Genomic DNA, 21,439 nt, shown 5'->3' with positions numbered 1-21,439 from the left:
CGTCTTCAAAACACTCGTGACGCTGCCAGATCTGGAATGGGTAGGACACTGAAGACTTTGGGAAAAAGACAAAGGAGCAGTTAGACGGAAGAAAAGGAAAAGAAAGTAGGCTTATATATTTTAAAATTACTTTACAGGTAATTTAAGAGGGATAGTGGAGAGGTGAAGCAGATGACTAAAAGGATGAAAAAAATGCAGGGATTAACCGCTCCAGATGGGCAAAGAACAAAGCACAGGTCACACTGACATATGCTGGGCAGTTTGCAAGTGGAGAAATAGAGAGTTGTTACTCCCCAACCCACGCTGCACTGAGGGCTGTGGGAGGTGCAGGGCGGATGCCGAGTTCTCGCTGAGCCTCCAGTGGGGTTGTGAATGGGCCCAGGAAGCAGCAAAAGGGTGAAGTTGCTGGGAAGCCTGAAGCTTTGTGGCTTTCCTTGCTCTGCAGGGGCTGGTAAAGCTGCTAAGATCTCTCGTCTACCCACTTGTACCCAGCATCTTGACACAGCTCACTGACCCCACTGTTATGCTCATTAAAAATGGGTAATCTTGAACTTTAGTCCCATCAACAAGTGAGAACTGATGGAGCAGTGGGGGCAGAGACACATAGGCTAGTTTTACCATAAAATGCAGTGTTTTGTGAAGTTACATTCACAGGTTGTAGCAGAAAGGGTCAAGAGAGGGGGAAATCTGGACTTTGATTTTTTTATGTTGAGGACAAAGGACAGAAAGGACTTGGCACAGACAAAAACCCTTCTGTTATTGGCAAGGGCAAGGAAGGCTGGTCCACCAGGTCCCTCCTGTACTCAGTGGAGAGAAAGGTCCTGTAGAGGATGGTGGTCCTGAACTGAGCCATGAGTGAGCCTCTCTTTAGGGTCCCTAAAAGATTAACCCCAGTAGGCTGAAATCAGCCTGTATGAATCCTCTGTCATCTGCCCACCTCAAGGTACAGGGTGAGAGGACAGTGAACAAGAAGGGACGCAGGAGTGAGACTAGATTGTGAGGAACCAGCTCTGTTGTCTTCACCTTATTGTGGTAGCACGTCTCTGCAGGAGGATGACCAAAGACTGCAGCTTTAATCTTAAGGAGCGATGGTTCTAGATATTCATAAACATTCATATGGGACTGTAGTCCTTTGAAGGAAGGCAAGCTAGGCAAGTTGCAAAAGTTTAGTTTAAGACTGCAGAAGAGAGAGCAAAAAGCCTTAATTAGCCATTCCTAGCATAGCTAGTCACTGTCCAGACAGTGAAAGAATAGTCACAGCTACAAGACAGCTTATTTCAAGCTGTGAAGCTTAATTTGCCCTATTGCACTGGCAGGTGTTGACAGTGTTTCTTCAGCCTAATGTTAACAGGGAAGAGAAATTGTCTGTCTACTGCAAAACATTATTTTTTAGTGGAAGAATGAAAAGCAGCAGGCACAGAAACCAGTTTCTCTCTTCCTGCCCCTTAACACTGAGCCACCCCCTGATTTGGCTTGACTTCAACCATGTTCTCTCTCAGTCCTCCAGGTAGTTGGTTTTTATTATTTTCCTATCTTGCCTATGACTAAGAAGGGGAGCATGCAAGTCCCTCTGAATTTTCCTACAGTCTCCTACACTTAAGGTTTTGTGCATGAAAGAATTTTATCTTCTTTCTTGTGTGTATGTGACACCATGCTTTGCCCTAGAAGTCAAACATAATCCTCTCGAGATTAAAAGGTAACTCATCCTGGAGAACAGTCTGTGCTGAGACCAACCAGCCCCTTCAACGGGCTAAAGAAGCTGCCCAGATCTTTTATGCTATTAATTTCTATGTCTAGAGCTAGTCCATTGCTTATTCACTTAGGAGTGAGTTTCACAATAAATTTGTCCAAAGAAGAGAGAGAACTATCACAAGAGTTTTATCACAAGTGAAAATTAAGTTGGATTTATGTGACATTCTTGAAGCTACAGTGCCTTGTGTAGGTCAACAGGAAAATACTGTTATTCCACAAAATGCCACTGCAGCCAGATTGGTTTGGACATCACTGATCTCGTGTGAATTAGCACGAATTAATTTTCACATTAACCTGCTTACAGCCATGAACACTGCACTAGGTACTAGGGGATTCAGTTAATTACAATAATAATACTTTTATGCTAATTACAGGGACACACCAAAAAGGTTTCTGTAGGAATACTAACCCATTTTATAGCATGTAGGCCACTGGCAGTAATGAGCTGCATCTGTCCCAATTGGTATACCGTAATTTTCTTTAAGGTCTCATTTCTGACACTTGCAGACTTTTTCAAAAGGTTTTTCACTTGCAAAACCATCCCTGCTTGCTTCTTTAGCTGTGTTCCCCTTTTTCATTATTTTTTATAATTTTACTATAGTGTTAGTTTTGAAATATTTCAGTTTGCCATATTGTTTTCTTGTATTCATTGTGAACTAGGAGGAATGGTCTTTTAAAGCAGCAAAAAGGCTTCAGATGAGAAATTGGGAAAAAATGCAGCTGCAGAAAGGAGAGTGAAACACTAGAATAGACTGATTGGCATGGTTGAAGTGTCTCCATCTCTGGGGATCTTTAAGAACAAATTAGACAGATGTCTGTAAAAAGATATAATTGTGACTTACGGCCCCTGAGGCCTTTCTGCTCCCTCTCTGGCAACCTCTCTGTCTCCTCTTCACTCTGAGAGCTCAGACTCATGCTCCAGTTGCAAGTTTCTGATGCCTGGCACCCATTTAAGTGTGTACTGCTTTGTCCTTGGAAAATGCTGGGCAGTGCAACTTGATACAATCCTTTATCACTGCGGTCTAGGCTAAAACATCTCCATTTGCTTTGGAAAGTGCAGTCAGTTGCCCCAGCACAGACAACATTTAGGAACTTGATCACAAGTCCCAGACCATAATGCACTCCCAGATGATCCCACTTGAGTCTCTCATTTGATCTGAGTATATCTCTTTCTTAGAAGAGTGTGTATAGGAAACTTAAGTCATTCTTCATTCTCCAAGAAATTTCTTAAGTGTTTATGGGTTTTGACCATTCCTGCCCAAACTGTCTCTGAAAGCTGTATGGATGTGACATTTATCAGTGCTAAATGCTGTTTAATCATGTGAGTGAAGGGATCATCTTCATCCACTGCTTCTTCCTAGCTGGATCATCCTGGACAGTTACAAGCAGTGAACCAGAAAATCAGAGTGCCTTGGAGAAACCAGCCTATCAGGCTGAACCAAAGTACAGTGTCAACAAAATATTACAGAATATCACCATTTTTGTCAATGACCTCTTCAGGAAAGGAAAAGCCAGTCTGCAGATATCAAATAAATCTTAGGGTGAAGCCATAGACTGCAGTCAGGAAAAACTGTCACTGTATTAAAAATTATGATTTCCCAACTGAAAATGGGTCTAAAAGAATTTGCCTTTCAAGGGAGCGTATGGTGCTGCAATCCAACTGCTGTCACTAGCTGTAGGCTGGCAACTGTGGAAAAGTCTGCACCAGTAAATAGCATTTGATACAGCCCCTTTTTTTGCTCTTCCTTTCTCTGTCTCTGTACTCCATATATATACATATATCTATATACATTCTATATATATATTTGCATTCAATGAAAAAAATATATATGCATTGAATTGACTTTCTGTAAGGTAGTGTAAAACATGGTTAAATCAGTAATACCCACCACATTAGGATATCAAAGCATTCACTTACTCCACAGAACAAACAGCTGGTCCTTGGGAAAAGCTGTTGAGGTTGTCATTCTTATTCTGGGATGCTTGTCAGAAACATGAAAGAATATAAGAAGCCTGGATATTAGGTGGGAAGTTTTCAGCATTTCTATTTTCTTCTAATCTGTAAGCCTTGTCCATAATGTGTGTCACTAGCACAGCAGGGAGACAGCAGAGGTCTTCTGCTTCCTGTGGGATTGACCCTGATCTTTTCTTTTTTACCCATGTCTGGCACACCTGAATTGAACAAAATCACTGAAGGTATTGATTTGATGAAGGCACTGTAGACAGAAACCTCAAAGGGCTTGGTGGTTTATAATATTCACTGATGTACATGTTGTCAAATTAACTTTGCTTTTTCAGTTTTCACTCAATGGAACGGCTGTAATATAATAAAATTGTTTACATAGTACACAGGACCAGTGATGGGATGGATAATAACTGGAAGATGTTGCTGTGCTGAAGTTAGGCAGACCTGGTTACTCCATCACAGAATACTGGAGAACAGGCATAGGGAGTAGGAAGGGCCTCTCAAATACTTATTCAACTACAGATGGTGCTTTATCTGGAAAATGGCACCTACAGTGCCCATCAGGAAAGGAGAAAAATGAATGATGTGCATTCGATAGATCTGGAGGTGCGTAAGTCAGTCCTTAGTAGTATGTAGAAGAATACTTTAAAACATAGATTTAGAAACAAAACAAAGAGGTAAATCCAAAATGGGATAAAAAAAGTAATGTAGTATAGCCTGGCAAATTTTCTTAATGTCAGTCTTTGATAATACATAATTTAATGATTAGAAAGAGGAATATGATTGATGCAATATGTCTGATTTTTCAGGAAGTCATTTGATATTGAATGATATTTAAACCAGTGAAGAGATTGTAACAAGGATAAAAAAGCCAACTAAAGGAGAGGCAAGGATAGCAAAAAAGACTGAAACAAAGATTGCATTGTTTATGTAGCAAAATGGAGAATGGTAGGTGAAGTTGTGTTCCCTCTGTAAATCTGTCATGAGAATCAATATACAACAGAAAAGAGCAATTTACACACAGGAACTGTGTTGGTGCAAAAGCCAGTCAGTAGCTTCAGCTCTATTTAGTTAGAAGAATGAGTCTAACCATTTGAGGATTCTGTGTGTGGTCTTGCAAGAGTTATGAAATGCCAAAATTTTAAGAAAGTATTTGAGCAGTTTATGCACAGGATTTTAGGTTTTGATTTTCTGTAAAAGCAGGAATTGGACTTGATTAAGACGACCTTTTCCAGCTAGGTCTTTTATCCCATAAAGGTGGGTTTCTGTGGTTCTGTGAATGATGTGCCCAAGCGTATCAGCAGTAATTGCAAGGCATTTGTTGGTATTACATTGATTTTTCAGACATTATTCCAATTTTACATGATCCGATGCTCAAGTTAAACCACATTTCAGAGCATCCACATTATCAAATATAGCCTCCGTGTCTAATTAGCAGCCAGTTGCACAACATACATGTTTGCAACCTAGATATTTCATTGCACCGTACTCAAAATATTCCTTATAATAAGGTAAGAGGCATGCAGGGAGCATGACTTATCCTGAGGTAATATATATATTTGTCTCGTTTAAATTCATTCAGGCTTGTAATGTGCTCAACCATTCCCTATTACCTGTTTGTATTAGTAATGGTAATCCCCCTTAATCAGGAAACTCTGACAAACTAATATAATACTGCAGCTGCTTTCAATATTGCCTCTTAGAAAAGATCAATACACATGCTTTTATCCATTTCATTCCTTTCTGCATACTTTCCTTTTTTGTTCAGAACATTTAGGACTTTAATGGTAAAAATGGATAGCTTTGTTTCTAGTCTTTAGTTAGTTCTTCTGTTTAGTTCAGTAGTGTCCCAGACAGCCTTAGAAGGTGGCTGAAGATACCTTTATCTGGAAAAGCAGCACAGCTGAGTACAGAAAAGTGAAGATTACAGGGGGAGGTAGTTTTTACCCAGCGGATTTTGAAGTCAGGGAGTGAATAATTTATTAATGTCATTATTCAGTGTAAGCAAATACTATTGGCCCTGTATGTAAGAGAATGCTATGACAGCTCAGAAATCAAGTATAGTGATAACGGGGTTGAGAGTGTTTGGATTAGGTTAAGGGCCAATAAAGCAGATCTTGCTGTGGGAGTCTGCTATAGACCCCCCAACCAAAGCAGTGAGGTGGATGGATCTTTCTATAAACAGTTGGGAGAAATCTCGCGGTCACTTGTCGTTGTTCTTGTGGGGGACTTTAACCTCCCAGGTATCTGCTGGGATCACAGCACAGCAGAGAGGGAACAATCCAGGAGGTTCCTGGAATGTGTGGAGGATAACTTCCTCACACAGCTGGTGAGTGAGGCAACCAGGGAAGGTGCCCTCCTGGACCTGCTTCTTGTGAACAGGGAAGAGCTTGTGGGGGAGGTGAAGGTTGGAGGCTCTCTAGGGTGCAGTGATCATGAGATGATTGAGTTTTCGATCCTTGGAGAAACAAAGAGAGGGGTTAGTAAAACTGCCACCTTAGACTTCCAGAGGGCTAACTTTGACCTGTTCAAAAGACTGATTAACAAAATCCCTTGGGAGGCTGCCTTGAAGGATATGGGAGTCCAGGAGGGCTGGACACACCTCAAAAGAGAAGTCTTAAAGGCACAGGAGCAGGCTGTTCCCGTGTGCCAAAAAACAAGCAGGCAGGGAAGGAGACCGGCCTGGCTAAACAGGGACCTTCAGCTGGATCTCAAGAACAAAAGGAGAATCTATTGCCTTTGGAAGAGGGGCCAGGTCTCTCATGAAGGCTATAAAGATGTAGTGAAGTTATGCAGGGAGAACATTAGGAGAGCCAAAGCGCAGCTAGAGTTCAACTTGGCTGCAGCTGTTAAGGATAATAAAAAATGTTTCTATAAATCCGTTAACATCAAAAGGAGGATTAGGGAAAATCTCCCTCCTTTATTGGATGCAGAGAGAAACATGGTAACTAAGGATGAGGAAAAGGCTGAGGTGCTCAACACCTACTTTGCCTCAGTCTTTAGCAGTTCCCTGGACATCCAGCCTCATGAGCTGGGAGATGGGGAGGGGAAGCAGAATGAGGTCAGCACAGTTGAAGAGGAGGTGCTCAGAGACCTGCTACACCACTTGGATGCACCAAGTCTGTGGGACCGGATGGGTTACACCCAAGGGTGCTGAAAGAGTTGACAGATGTGCTCGCCAAGCCGCTTTCCATGATTTACATGAAGTCATAGCTAACTGGGGAGGTCCCATTGGACTGGAGGGTAGCAAATGTGACACCCATCTACAGGAAAGGCAGAAAGGACAGTCCAGGAAACTATAGATCTGTCAGTCTGACCTCGGTGCCAGGGAAGGTCATGGAGCAGGTCATCTCAAGTGCTATTAAAAGTCATTTAATGGACAACCAGGGAATCAGGCCCAGTCAGCATGGGTTTATGAAAGGCAGATCCTGCCTGACAAACCTGATCTCCTTCTACGACAGGGCAACCTGCTTATTGGATGAGGGAAAGGCTGTGGATGTTGGTTACCTTGACTTTAGTAAAGCCTTTGACACCGTTTCCCACAGCATTCTCCTGGCAAAACTGGCTGCTCGAGGCTCAGATGATCTCACGCTTTGCTGGGTAAAAAACTGGCTGGATGGCCGGGCCCAAAGAGTTGTGGTGAATGGAGTTAAATCCAGTTGGTGGATGGTCATGAGTGGTGTCCCCCAGGGCTTGGTTTTGGGGCCACTCCTGTTTAACATCTTTATTGATGATCTAGACAAGGGGATCGAGTGCACCCTCAGTAACTTTGCAGATGACACCAAGTTGGGTGGGAATGATGATCTACCTGAGGGTAGGGAGGCTCTGCAGAGAGATCTGGACAGGCTGGAGCGATGGACTAAGGCCAACTGTATGAGCTTCAATAAGGCCAAATGCCGGGTGCTGCACTTCGGCCACAACAACCCCCAACAGCGCTACAGGCTTGGGGAGGAGTGGCTGGAGAGCTGCCAGTCAGAGAGGGACCTGGGAGTGTTGATTGACAGCCAGCTGAACAGGAGCCAGCAGTGTGCCCAGGTGGCCAAGAAGGCCAATGGTATCCTGGCTTGTATCAGCAATACCGTGGCCAGCAGGGACAGGGAAGTGATCTTACCCCTGTACTCGGCACTGGTGAGGCCGCACCTCGATTACTGTGTTCAGTTTTGGGCCCCTCACTCCAAAAAGGACATTGAATGACTCGAGCGTGTCCAGAGAAGGGCAACGAAGCTGGTGCAGGGTCTGGAGCACATGTCGTACGAGGAGGGGCTGAGGGAACTGGGGTTGTTTAGTCTGGAGAAGAGGAGGCTGAGGGGAAACCTCATCAACCTCTACAACTACCTGAAAGGAGGTTGCAGAGAGGTAGGGATGAGTCTCTTGAACCAAGTAATAAGCGATAGGACAAGAGGTAATGGCCTCAAGTTGTGCCAGGGAAGGTTTAGACTGGATATTGGGAAGCATTTCTTCACAGAAGGGGTTGTTAGGCGTTGGAATGGGCTGCCCATGGGTAGTGGAGTCCCCATCCATGGAGGTGTTTAAGAGTCAGGTTGACATAGTGCTTAGGGATATGGTGTAGTTGAGAATGGTCAATGTTGGGTTAATGGTTGGACTGGATGATCTTCAAGGTCTTTTCCAACCTAGACGATTCTGTGATTCTGTGATAATAGCAAAACAGTTCAACCCAACCAGATATAGCCATGTTTATTTTCATAACACGTTTGCCAAGATCCTGGTTGTATTACTGATGGTCCTTCTGATCTCTGTGCTCTTGCTAGTGTGTAAGGCTATCCTGTTATATGGATAATTACATCTGGTAGTATTGGTATTCTTGCTACTATTTAATTTTCTGCTTTAGCTTATAATTCTTAAATGATTTGTGGGTTGTTGTTTTGAGGGTTTTTTTACTGTAGGCTACAGCTTTCATGCTGGTTTATGGAATTAATAAGATCAGATCAGCTTCCCCACCACTCTATTTTCAGAAAGAAACTTTTTTCCCAAGTCTCTTTTAGGAACCCCTTTTTTATCTCTTCCCACTCTGAGAATATGAGAATATAATGCAGTATAAGTACAAAACTGGCATATGATGTCTTAGCTGTGAATGTTTTTGTGTAAGTTTTCATAAAAGTTCACTCGGGAGTTTTGAGCCCTGATTTAGCAGTGTCTTATTTTCGTTTTTGTCTGAAAATCAGTCAGGTCAGGCTGGTCTACATTTCCAGTTTTATTTTAAAAAGATTCTTGCACAATCACTAGGCAGGTCATGTGTGTCCTAAGTTGTTATTGATTCTGGAGATGATGAAAGTTTTTACCCTTTTTCTTTTGTAGAATTTTACTTTTGAAGTATTGTACCCTTTTTCTTTTCTCAACCTGGTTTAGTACAAGTTGTCATCTTCTGCGTACAACAGTGCTGGGGAAAATACCATCTACCCCAGTCTGCCCTCAGTGCTGTATCCCTGTATCTTACCTCTTCACATTTGCAGGCAGTTTCATGTCTGAGTGCTTTCTAATCTACATCAATCAGACTCAGTCGGCTAGTGTAAATAGACTAAAGAGCTAACCCAGTTCATTCTTATTGAAAGGTATTTGGGAAGACTCACATGAGCTGTGTAGCTGATGGGTGAGGCACTCAGGACACTTTTGGAAGGAGGAAATTTATAAACAGCTGGAGACAGGTAGGAATCACTTACCATCAGAGTCTGTAAAAGAGGAGTATCTACCCAATGTAGATACAGGGTTAGTCAAGACCACCAAAATGGCTTCCCAGTATTGCCATGCCTAGGAGACTAGAAGCAGTCAGCTTTGTATTTGGTTTCCTCATGTCATTTCATGTCATTAAGAGCTGGAAGCAGGCTAAGCCAGTATCATCATTAAGAAGATATGGCTAACTAGTATAATATGTTCAACTCCCAAGAAATAGAACTCCACTTGGTAAAAAGCAGAAGCAAGAAAAGCAATGAAGCAAAAATAATAAGTAACAATTGCCTCAGGCAATGATTTTGGATGGGGAATTGGGGAAATTGAATAAATGTCTGAAAATAAGATCCTCCACCACTAGCCTGAAGCGACGAAATAGCTAAATGAATTAGCTTAGCTATTAATAGAAAGTAGGTTTTGTTTCTTTGCAATGTCCCACGTAAATATTTGTTGAAGAAAGAGGATTCCAATGCAGGGCAGCTTTTTTTTTTTTTTTTCACCTTGACAGTCATTTTGTGCTTAAAACACCAGAGATATCTTGAAACATTTCTGCACTGTACAAAACAGTAACTCCTACAAAGCTATCAAGGTTAATGAGACATATGCTGCTCTGCTGGGCAAGTGTGGCTGTGCAAGCTGGATGCCTGGGGTGAAGTGATGTGCTCAACTTTTCCAAGTTTTCATGCTGTGCTGCCAAGACAGACCGTGTGTTGTGATATGGCTGTTTCAGATCTGACTCTTTGCTCTTTATTTGCCTTGCCCCTCCTTGAACATGTGTACACACAATGTTGTCCAAGATGATAGCTCAGTGTGAGCCTCAGGGAATTTGAAAAAGTGCTACAAACAGTGCTGTTTAGTTCAGGGTTCCATCAATTCAAATAAAGGGACGGATAAATTTTTGAGAATACAGTAAAATTTAGTGAAGGCAAATGGTTCCCAAAATCTTGGGAGGGGTTATTTTTAAAAGCTCTTAAATTGCTTGCAGTTTTCTTCAAAGGTTGGAAGAAGCTGCAAGAAATTCCCACCTGAAAAAGTCCAGGCTGACACTTCATAAACAAAGGATAGGCTTAAAGGAGCAGGTAGAATAACACCTCAGTGGGATACATAGTCCTTGTCACTCACTAACAGCTTGATTTATTTTAGTACATCTCTTTCATTACGAGGCATGACTTCTCTGAAACTAAACCTTCTAGAGACTAATTTGTATTGGAATTATATTCCCCATGACTAAGAATAGAGCACGCTATTAATCTCCTGAACGTATCGTGGGAGGAAGATATCTTTTCAGGTATATTTATATTCACAACTAACACAATATGAGGACTGTATCTAATGGTGCAACAGATGGAAGAAGCATTGTATTCAGTAATAAAGCAAATGAAAATAAAGTTAGTGGTGATGTTTAGGCAATGAGGCCAGCTACAGAACAAATATACAAGGTGAAATTTTAATTAGAAGTCAGGCTCAAGTATAAATACCTGTATATTGGTAAAGAAACACAACCAAACATTATCAAAGACATTAATGGCCCTACTGTGCTGAAGTTTTAAAGGCCAAAGCAATGAGTAAAATCAGTAAATATGCCTGCGTCATTATTTTTGAAAGGTTCCTGAAAAGGTGTGTTGAAAATATTCCAATAAAAACAAGCAGATATATTCAAACTAATAAAAACTAATAAAATGTAAATGTATCTTCCCTTCCCAAGTACTGAAATCTGTGGGGTTTATTTCCTTTGAGTGAGCTCAGGGGAGTTATATGACTGATAAGAAATAGCAGCATAACTTGTTCTGTTGCTCAGCGCATCATGAATGCAGCAAAGCCTTTTGAGCAACACTTTCTCCAATAAATAATGCACACTATTGCATTGCCTATTGATGGCATCAGAACTGTGTGCATTTTTTTCCTGTCAAGTGATGAATTTAGCTGATGTTAAATCTAATCGATCTTTTGGACTTATTAAAAGCATAGCATTTGCCATACAATATAAGATCCAAAGCCAGCTGTGTCCAGAACTATGTCCCTGGCAGTGGCCAACACCAGACATGGCAGAGGAAGATACAAGAACCAAAGGTACAGTGAACTGTACCTAACCATAGTATGTTTGTTTGTTTATTTATTTATTATGAAATTACCACAGACCACAAAGGCTTTCACCATTGTTAACCTGCTATGTAAATGTTTGCAACCTCAGACAGCTATAAAATTGAACTCCTCATCATCTCTAATCAGCAGTCAGGGTACTTTTAGCCAAAATTGACTCAAAATAAATATTAAACAAAAGAAACTAGCAGTTGTAAACAGAAAGCAAATACTAGCCAAAAGTATTAGAAGTTCATGTCTTTTTGCACACTCTTTTATTTTTTATGCGTATTACAGTAGTTTCAAAGGCTTCCAGAGCTGCAGGATGCTAGGTACCTAGCAGGCATAGACAAAGACACAATGTTAGTCTAGCACTCATATCTCTGCCTTAGGTGCTGTAGTATGATGAGACTTGCTCTTTGTGTCTCACCCAGGTTCACACCTTAAATCTGTGGAAAAGCAAGAATCAGACCCAGTCCTCTGAAGTCTTGATGCTGGTCTGCTCACCTTCCTCTCACTTCACTGTGTAAAACAGTGATGACTGGACAGTACTGTGGGCAAAGGGCAGAAATGGAAAACACTCACTGTAGGAAGAAATTTGTTCTTATATTGTTTTAAATCTTAAACCATCCAGCGAAGACATCTGCTAAGAGGAGGCAGAGGGGAAAAAAAAGTTTACATAAATAGCATAAATAATGTTACCATAATAATAGTATCGTGCACATTGCTATCTCAGATGTCCGAGGCAGTAAGTTCATAACTTGCTGTAGCGTCATACAAGTTGTGTTCCCATAAACAGAACAGAATAAAATCTCAGGTTTAAACCGGCCTGAATCCACTGAAATTATGCTAAATTGATACTGATGGATAAGCTGGTCCGACAGCTATTGCTTTATTATAGTGTCTAGAGTTATTTGACGTACTCTTTTTGTGATGGTAAAATTCTGTCGCTGACTAATGCCTTCCTAGTTTTTTGGTTTGTCTTGATTTTTAAGCAGTGTAGTCTGTTAAAATTGGACAGCTTGAGTTTTACTTTCCTTTCACCCTCTGACAGAGTCCAGAAGAAATATGCTGCCTTTTCCAACCTCCCGCTTGCATTACAGCCATCACTGCTTCACCATTTGCTGAAGGGGGTTAGAGATGCATTATTTTAGAAGCACAAAAGCAGCAATTAGGAAATCTGTTATCATCTAGAAGCAAACAGTGATGATCCTGAATTACACAGGAAAGCAAATTTTGATACCTGCTGACAGAAAGAATTGCCATCTCTCTAAAGGTGCCAGCACCAAGCATTCAAACTAATAAAGATTTGGACTGTGATGCTGAACTATTATTTTCACTATTGTATAATATGTCAGCATTTCAGTTGCTTAACTATATTTTACTGGTAGGATCAGGGCTTTTTTTTAATCATGTTCTCTAAATTCAGTCAAAGCTACAATCTTTATTATAAACTTAAAAGTGAAAAATAACAGTAATGTAGCTTTGTAAAATTCTGCAACTCTTTCTCATAGAAAAGCTGCAGCATATTTATCATAGCTATTCTTTATTTTATGACCAAAAGTAGCATCAGATATAAAATCTCTGTCTTTGCTATTTTTAGATTTAGAAATTATTTGATTTTCACTATGATTTTCTAAAAAATTCTTGAGGTTTGGTTTCTTGCATTCATTTTTAGTCTCTCAAGTGCAACTAAGACTTCCAAGAGATTTCTTGTGTGCTCAAGTATCATAGCCTTCTAGGCCATTTCTGAAGTGACTTGGAGAATTTGAACCTAAAATTTCAATATACTGCTTAATTTAATTGAACAGTCCTTGTTCCATGTATATAAAAGGACTTCACAGCGACACTCATCCCAACTGTTCTTAATGTCTATGCATCCACCATGGATCTCACAAACTCATGATATTTTCCTTCACAGCACGTGAAAAGACTTAAGTGTTGAGGAATCGAACTCAACAGCTCGCATACTGAGTCAGATCATGGGCCACCAAATCTAGGCAACAGGAAACTCAAAAGGGAAGTGTGTGTATTAAAACCACTCCTCCCCACCATGTAGGTACCCACCTGCGCAGCTGTAGAAAGGGTGGCAGGATTTTAGGTGTGTAATTCACTTCAGCAGTAAAAATGTTGGTGTCTGCATACCCACAGATGCCAAAGGGGATTAGGCAAGATTTTGTCAATCGTAGTTTTGATTTTGGCCCACTAAACTTGAGGTTTCAGTTTAAGCTCATTACTGTTAGGGTTTGAGATTTTGGATGGTTTTTTTAATGGGACTGGCCATTTACCTTGCTTTGATTTCTCAGTATGTGAACTAAGGAGAAGGTTCAAGGTGTCTGAAGATTACTCCAAAACATCTATCCAGTCCTTTCAACATGTGCAAGTGCTTTGGAAAGGCAAACAATTGCATTGATATTCAAAGGTTCGAATATGTGTGAGTCCCAGATATAGCACTTGGCAAGCTGTTAGAATGAGGTAGAAGGGAAGACACCAGCTCCCTGTCCACCTATTCAGACTAATGAGTCCTGAATGAAGCAGACAAATGTCGGTTGTTCAAACTGGTGTCTGTATTTGATAAATACATTCAGTTTTGGCCTTGGTTGAGCCTGGGGACAATTCGTACTGATGCAGTTCAGGCTGACTCTTCTCTCCTGACTGCCCAGAGAGTTGAGCAAAGCCAGCTCTAGAAAACAGACCCTTGGAAAAAGAGCACTTGGAAAAATGGGCACTCGCTTGGTACAGCATGCAGATCCCAACATGCCAGTGCCAGAGCCCTGAAAAATGGTCTTGCTGTCCCTGCAGCCAGGCCATTCCTCACAGCTGCAATCTCCTCTCCCACATCCAACTGCACCATCTCCATTTCTCCAGGGTTAGTGAGTTGTATCCGTATCCTTGGGACAGCTAAATTCAGATCTACCTATACTGCCGTGAGCCCTGAACCAACTCTAAAGCGAAATATGAACAAACACTTCCTCCCATCTCATCGGCCCTGTTTCTTACAGCATTTCCAGAGCCACAGGCCAGCACAAACCATTATATCATCTGGGCTGACCCCAGCAATAATACAGGTTACAGTTTGCTCACCCATTTGCCCTTTTAGTCTAATGCATAACTTTATCAGTTTCATAAGCTACCAGAGTTAGTTTGTGAGATCATTAGTGAATCAGGCAACGGGTAGGACCTTTGCAGATGGATTTTGGTAAGTCAAATTTGGCAAATTTCAGTAATGATGCACTCCAGCAGCAACCCATTCTTTGTTCTCTCTTTCTTTAAAGGGCATGAAATTAGTGAATCAGCTTTAACTGTATTTCTTGTCAGCATGTCACAACCTCAGTGTCCTTTTAATTGTGTAGGAGCCTTGAAAGTGTGTTATTTAGATTCAGTGCTGAATTTGAAGGAAGCATGAAGGACTTTAGCACTGCCACTTACTCACACCTAGCAAATGCAAAGCTATTAAGAAACAGCTCCTCTGGAACGACCCCATATATAAAGAAGTGTTAAGAAAAAAGGACTCTTTCCCAGTGGGCAGGACTACTGTAGCAGTTCTGATGGCAGAAATGGAGCATCACTCTTTCTCTTTCTGTTCACATTTGAAATGCAGCTGTCACTGTAGGATCTAGGCATCAGCAGGAGAACTAGGAGTACTGAGATTAAAGAAGCTGATCTGAGCTGGGTTAAATACTACCTGCACTAATGGCCTTGCAATTTTTGGTCCAGGCATTTGTCAGGAGGAAGGGACAGGTGTACATTTCAGTATTTTTTGATGCCTAAATATGAAGAAGGTACTGTGTGAAAATATAGGCCCATAAATTTCATTATTTTCAAATTATCTGTGCATTTCAATCCAAGGGAAAAAACATCTCAAGAACACAAAGTAACAGAACTATCATTAGTACTTCAGTATTTTTTAATATGAAGCAGGGAGCAGGAGCTTGAACCCTGAACTTCCATCACACAATTATTGGACAATTTTTAAGATATGTTGTGGTTTCAAAATATCTTCCAGAAAGACAGAGATTATTAAATTCAGAATAAATTTACAGCCAGTTAAGATCAGTTAAATTACAAGTGTGCTCTGAAGTCAGAACACAAGCTATAATATCATCATCTGACCAAGCTGTAATCATTTGGGTATCTCATGAGCTGGTGTTCAAGTTGCAAATAGCTGGATGCTATGCTAGAGAGAGTCAGATTTTCAATCCTCTCTTCTCACTCTCCAGATTGGTGTCTAAATCTGGGAGTTACTCCCACACCTCACATACAGAGTCTGCCTGGGATATGGTGGCTTATTAAAGTGAAAGCTGCCATTACAGCTGCTCTGATGTAAATCATTCATATCTTTGGCCTCGCCCAGATGTAAAACATCAAAGAAGCTGAATTACACTGTATGTTTACTGCCTTCTTCAGTGTATCCACCACACATGAAAGAGACCTAGTGACAACCATTAAAACTGTAGTATTCTGCCTGTATGCAAAGGACTGACAGTGTATGAAGAAGAGAAATGCAAGCTTTTTGTTTTTAAGATCATCTTTCCTATTTGCCAAAAAGAAATGTTAAGTTTGTTATAATGAAATACGAAGTTAAACAAAGCCTTGCTCAGAAGATGGTTATTTACTAAATAAATTCTAGAGCGGGGGAATAGAACAAATATGACTCACATAGAACAAACTTAAATCCTACACCGGGATAAACACTTCAAAACTAAATTCCACTTTAAAAAACAACACAGGTTTGTAGGAGCCTTAGTTCTCTTGAGGATTTGGGCTTTTAAATCACTGAGAAGTTTAAAGATGTACTCTAGGTGAAAGAAATGAGCAAGAAAGAAGCTACAGAATAAATCTGAAATACAGTCTGCATGTAGGAGTGTCTCTTCTGACATACAGAATTTCAGCTGCAGTCAGTGAAGTCATAGGTATGTGGGAAGACTGAGGAGTCTTATACCACAGCAGTGGTTCCCAGTTGATTGGCAAAGTAGCCACTGTCACTTAACAAACTCAGAAGGTAATGCCAAAGAAGCTCAATGGAAATGGAGTTAAAATGCATCAGGGAAGAAGAAAAAGAAGAGGAAAAAGAAGATGATGAAGAAGGGGAAAAAAAAAAAAAAAAAAAAAAAAACCAACACAAATCCCAAATCAAACCACTCTGCTAAGCCAGCTTGAAGGTAGCTAGTGTCTATGCAAAATGTGGGATCTTGGAAAGGTCAGATGTTATTATCCAATGAGAAGTTAAAGGGCACTGAATAAAATGAATTAGTGCTTGTTGCAAAATATCTAGACATTCTGGGAACCGAGCCAGTGAACGGCAGATGATCAAACAAAAATAATGCTGAGATTTCTGCTAGGAGAAAATGAGAATATAGCTGTTTTACAGCATTCTCACCTAGCTCAAACAGCAACAAACAGGGAGCAGACCAATAGGTTATAAATGCACAGTAAAGACTGCTTAAACTGAGAGATGGTGTGATCTGGTGGGATGTACCTCCATCCTTTAAGGGAGGAAACCTTGCATGCAGGTTTCCCTTCTGCTCCAGACTTGCTATGTGGAAATGTAGACCCTCCTTTTGAAGCAGGCAGTGAAATAAAACATTGAGGTGCAGGGAACATCTTCTTCTCTTTGCTGGTGTCAGTCTGCAACATCTTATTCTTCAAAGTGTTACTGACTCACTGAAATGGATCTTGTACACCCCCGCAAGCTAGTCTTCTAGCTCACATTGGTAGATTTCCTGGGTTTAGGTTGAATTATGACTCTCTGTGTCGCTGGAGCATTGCCTTTAGGTTGTCGATTTCAAGGAATTAGAGCTTGTCTCCAAAATTTCAACCTTTCCTGTTGCAAACCAAAACTCAGTGCATTAGGTCACACAACGAGCACAGGGACCATGCCAGCAGGAGGGACCATTGACCAGGCTGAACGAGGGATGTGTCATTTCAGAGAGGAGCCTCACCAAATGATACACCTCTGGCTGAATCCTTGCCCCAGCACTGGTCCCATGTTGCTGGTCAGCAGGTCATAACGTTTTACAAAGCTACCAACAGAGCAGTGGAGGAGAACAAGGTGTGGGAGGTGGTTTTGTGTCATTCTTATGCAGCTTAAACAGGTCCGGAGTTTCTGGGATCACCCACCCTAAGACTGAGCTATGGGTCCACCTATTTAAAAGAAACAGAGCTCAGTTCTCAGTGGGCTGGGAGCAATAAGGTGACTTATTGCTTATACACTTTCACAGCTGCTTCAAGGATAATTAGACTTTGATATATCTCCTTCAGTTCTGTGGGATTTTACACTAAATGCTTGAGTCATTAGTAACTTCAGTGCATCATCCCACTGCCCCTAACAAGGTATCTCATTGTTTGGAAGGAGGAATGGTATAGTGGAAAACTGCTTTCAACATCCTTTTTGCAGACTGAAGGATATTTGGTAACACACTTTAAACCTCCTTTCCTTTCCTGAAATTACAGGAGACAGGGTCTAGCTATTTGACTTTTCACGTAGTCAGTGCTGAAGTTTTCAGGTACCACAATAAAGAGGTCATATATTTACCTAAAATTAATGCAAGATTCTATTAGACCTCAATTTTCAGGATGTGCCTTACACTCATTAATTTAATATTAATTTGCATTTAGCAGCCCTAATGATTATATAGATTAAGAAAACTAAAATATCTATTTTTCTGGTTTTGTTTATCTCCTTAGAGTACGCTCGGTTTGAGGCAAAAATCCATGACCTGCGTGAGCAGATGATGAATCACAGCATGAGTTCTGGGTCCGGCTCCCTGAGGACTAATCAGAAGAGGTCATTGTATGTCAGGTAAGCAGGGAGAGCTTTCTCCTGGGAATACATCAGCAGCTACCTTGTCTATGCCTGACTTGTGTGTTGTGGGTTCGGCAAGGTGGGAAAGGAGTTTGAGAAACTGCATTGAATTGAACTGAGAAATGCATCAATCTTACAAGCACAGCATCATTAAAGTGAAAATTGGATAAAGCCCTATTGCTTAATCCGATCATTTCAAGCCATTTTCAAAGAGCATTGTAGTTTTATAGTGATTTGGTTTTATGAGATGAAGATTTCTTACCAGTTGTCAGCCCTTTTGATATCAGAGACGGATATTGTGGTGTAGTGACGCATTGCGTTCCTGTGTGAGGTCTTGCCCAGACATGGAGTGATTGTTCTCATAAAAAGCACTTTTTCCCCAAGACCTTGTTCTTACAAAGCAAGGACTATTGTATGCTATTCTAAATGCATGACAGTCTGCTGCTATCCCCTTGCATATGTTTACCCTTCTATCGGTCTACGCTACAAAGAATTTACCATCTACCTAGCAAGATCAAATATGCAGATGAGATGCTAAACAAGCTGATGTACATAGCTTAAATGGCGTAGTGAATAACATAGGAGCTGCCTAGCTGTGAGCCAGGTGGTAGCAGTGGTTATAGTTTTGCTTTGACTGTGGAAGTCTATTGCCATGTTCGCTGCTGGCTGAAAGACTGGTGTTGCCCAATATCCCCTAGCAAAGTTCTTGCTGTCACTCACCCCTTTTGGGACTCGGGGAGACTATGAGACTCTGTGCCAAATATTTTAATAATCTTAATAATTATACTTCTCTAGGCTTTTCATTTTCATTTTTTTCCCCCATGCTCAGCATATAATTTGAAATTCCTGACAATCACTAAGTAGAAGGAAGCAATTTGTCAGCCTCCAGGCAGTGATAATTATTCATGGGCGAGCTAATTCAGGTGATAACATTGCAGAGATCCAATTAAGGCAAAATTCTACGTTTTGTCATTATGCCCTCAGCATGAAAGGGTAAGGTAGAAAAGACGGAAGGAAAAACTTAAATGTTACCATGGATGGTCTTATTCTAGTGGGCAGCAACCACATGAAGCACTAATTGGTACTGCTGCCAGAAAGAGCAAGGACTGAAAGGAGATGTTACCAGTGACCTTGCTATTGGGCAAGGTCACGTTGGAAGTGTCACGGTTTTCGATGCACTTTTAACCTCTTATCTCTTCAGCTCTGTGTTTATTTCTGGAGCTATTCCACTTGCAGTAGGTTTTTTCCAGACCAGAGTGATTTCGTTGTCAAGAGCTTTGGTCAGCAACTTGAATTTGCATTTTATGGAAAGCTACAGTCATTGAACATGTAGGGATAGATCCAAGCTTGCTTTGCTTGAGGTAAGCAAGGAAGCCAAAATGTGGGGAATAATGGTGCAAGAAGTCCAAGCCAGCAAGCGCAAGTCAATTCAGGTGTACACGTAAGGGCTAACAGAGTCCTGAACAACTTACTGGTTTGAGCTGCAGCAAAGCTCAATTACCCCTGTATCAGCATCGACCTGGTGAGCCCTGCTGAGAACTGAGCCTTATTAGCTTGCACACTGAGCTAGGCTAATATATCTGTGCTGCATCTGGACTAGCCTAGTTCTTCTATACAGTATTGCTCTGTGTGCACCGATGAGCCTGGTTTTCTGCTAGTTCATGAATTCTGGATGTGGTCTGTCTCACTAAGATGATATGCCCTGGTGCTTCACTGCAGGGATCTTTGATGTCTTAGCTGCATATCTAACTATCACTTCTCAAGCCATAAATGCAAAAACTGTTCTTTTATTCCAGAGTTGTTCCAAAAAAATGCCCCAAACCTCTCAAGCAGAAAACCTCAAAAGCCTCAGTCACTTTTGTTCACATAAAATTTTTGCGGTCAAACCCACACAATTGGCTGTGTCCAACTCTGAGAAGTCTGTTTGAGAGGCTCTGTATTTTACAGATTATTATACTGTGTTTGTAGTGCAGCAGTGCCTGCAGCATTGTGCTAGGCACTGTTAGTTCAAATCATATGCATTAATTACAAAGGTAGCTTATGTCTACGTTAGGCACTAATGAAAAAATAAATGTGGGTTCAGAAATGTGCTTGTTTTCAGAGACTGAAATTTCCACTTTATAGATAAACTCTTTACAGCCAGGGACCTGTGTAAAAAGTCTGGGATTTAGCATTTGTATTCTTACTACTCAGGACATTTGTGTTTCAATGGATTATTTTGGTCAGCATGTGCGAGAGAACTAGAGGCAAATTACCATATGCTCCAAATGCTGTAGCTGTAGTGCCAAGTTTATGATTCAAGTTTGCTGTTTTCCTTTCTTTGGGATGTAGTGATTTTTCTGTCCTTTGCTGAGTATAAGCGTAGTTAATTTTACCCAGAGAGCTTAATCAAAGTAAATAACTATGTTCTAGGCAGCATAAGGAAATAAATTAAGGTCCATATAGGTTGTAATAATTGAAAATAAGTGTCATTATCTGCTCAAAGAAAAGCCAACGGAAAAGAGGGTGAGAAAAAGGAAAGCTCTGTAAACAGATTTGCCAGTGGATGTGGGGTCCATTGGATGCAGGGTTTTCTTCTTTACCTTACAGTCTGTGATTTCCCCATCCAGCCCCTACTAAAATAGCATAGCATTTTTAATTGAGATATGTAAAAGAAGTTATATTAAATGACATGAGGTGAAATTTAGTATGTGGATAATGGGTTGAATGTAGGACCAGAAGTAGTTGGCTGAAAGCAATTAAAAGTCACACTTAAGTAGTGCATACAACCACAGGAAAGCAATCAAGAATGATTTGTTTAGAAGAAATTGTGTAGCTCTTTGACATGATCTTTTATCTGTGCATAGTCTGGTGTTTCTGATTTTATTTTATTTTTAATTTCTTTATCCCAGTCTGTGTTTCTGATGCCTCCTGGAATATTTCCCAGGAATTTCCTGAAATTTTTTTTTCAGTACTACCCCGTTCCTTTTGTATCACAGACCCTATATCTCTGTTTGGGATGTTACCAGAAAGTCCACAACACTAAAGGCAAAGTATGAGACTTCAAGAGACGACAGAGCAGTAAGAAATGCTGTTAACTCTTTTGGGAGCCCACATCCTCTTGATCACTAACTCCGTGGAGGAAAAGAATTGCAGAAAGGGAGAGAATAGAC

The 21,439-nt window shown here is 40.9% G+C and overlaps 1 protein-coding gene across 31 annotated transcripts in view; it reads left to right on the top strand.

Annotated features, from left to right (window-relative positions):
• Nucleotides 1-21,439, top strand: part of DLG2 (discs large MAGUK scaffold protein 2) — a 1,053,560-nt gene that overhangs the window by 936,619 nt on the left and 95,502 nt on the right. For all 31 annotated transcript variants that reach the window (XM_074816343.1, XM_074816342.1, XM_074816341.1 and 28 more), the window contains one exon: nucleotides 18,170-18,284. In XM_074816343.1, coding sequence (XP_074672444.1) covers nucleotides 18,170-18,284 — 115 coding nt within the window. The remainder of the gene's footprint in view (nucleotides 1-18,169; nucleotides 18,285-21,439) is intronic.

Source organism: Strix aluco, chromosome 2 (assembly GCF_031877795.1).
Source record: "Strix aluco isolate bStrAlu1 chromosome 2, bStrAlu1.hap1, whole genome shotgun sequence".
NCBI classification, from domain to species: Eukaryota; Metazoa; Chordata; class Aves; order Strigiformes; family Strigidae; genus Strix; species Strix aluco.
Note: the sequence above shows the minus strand (reverse complement) of the source record. Positions and strands in the feature narration are given on the sequence as shown.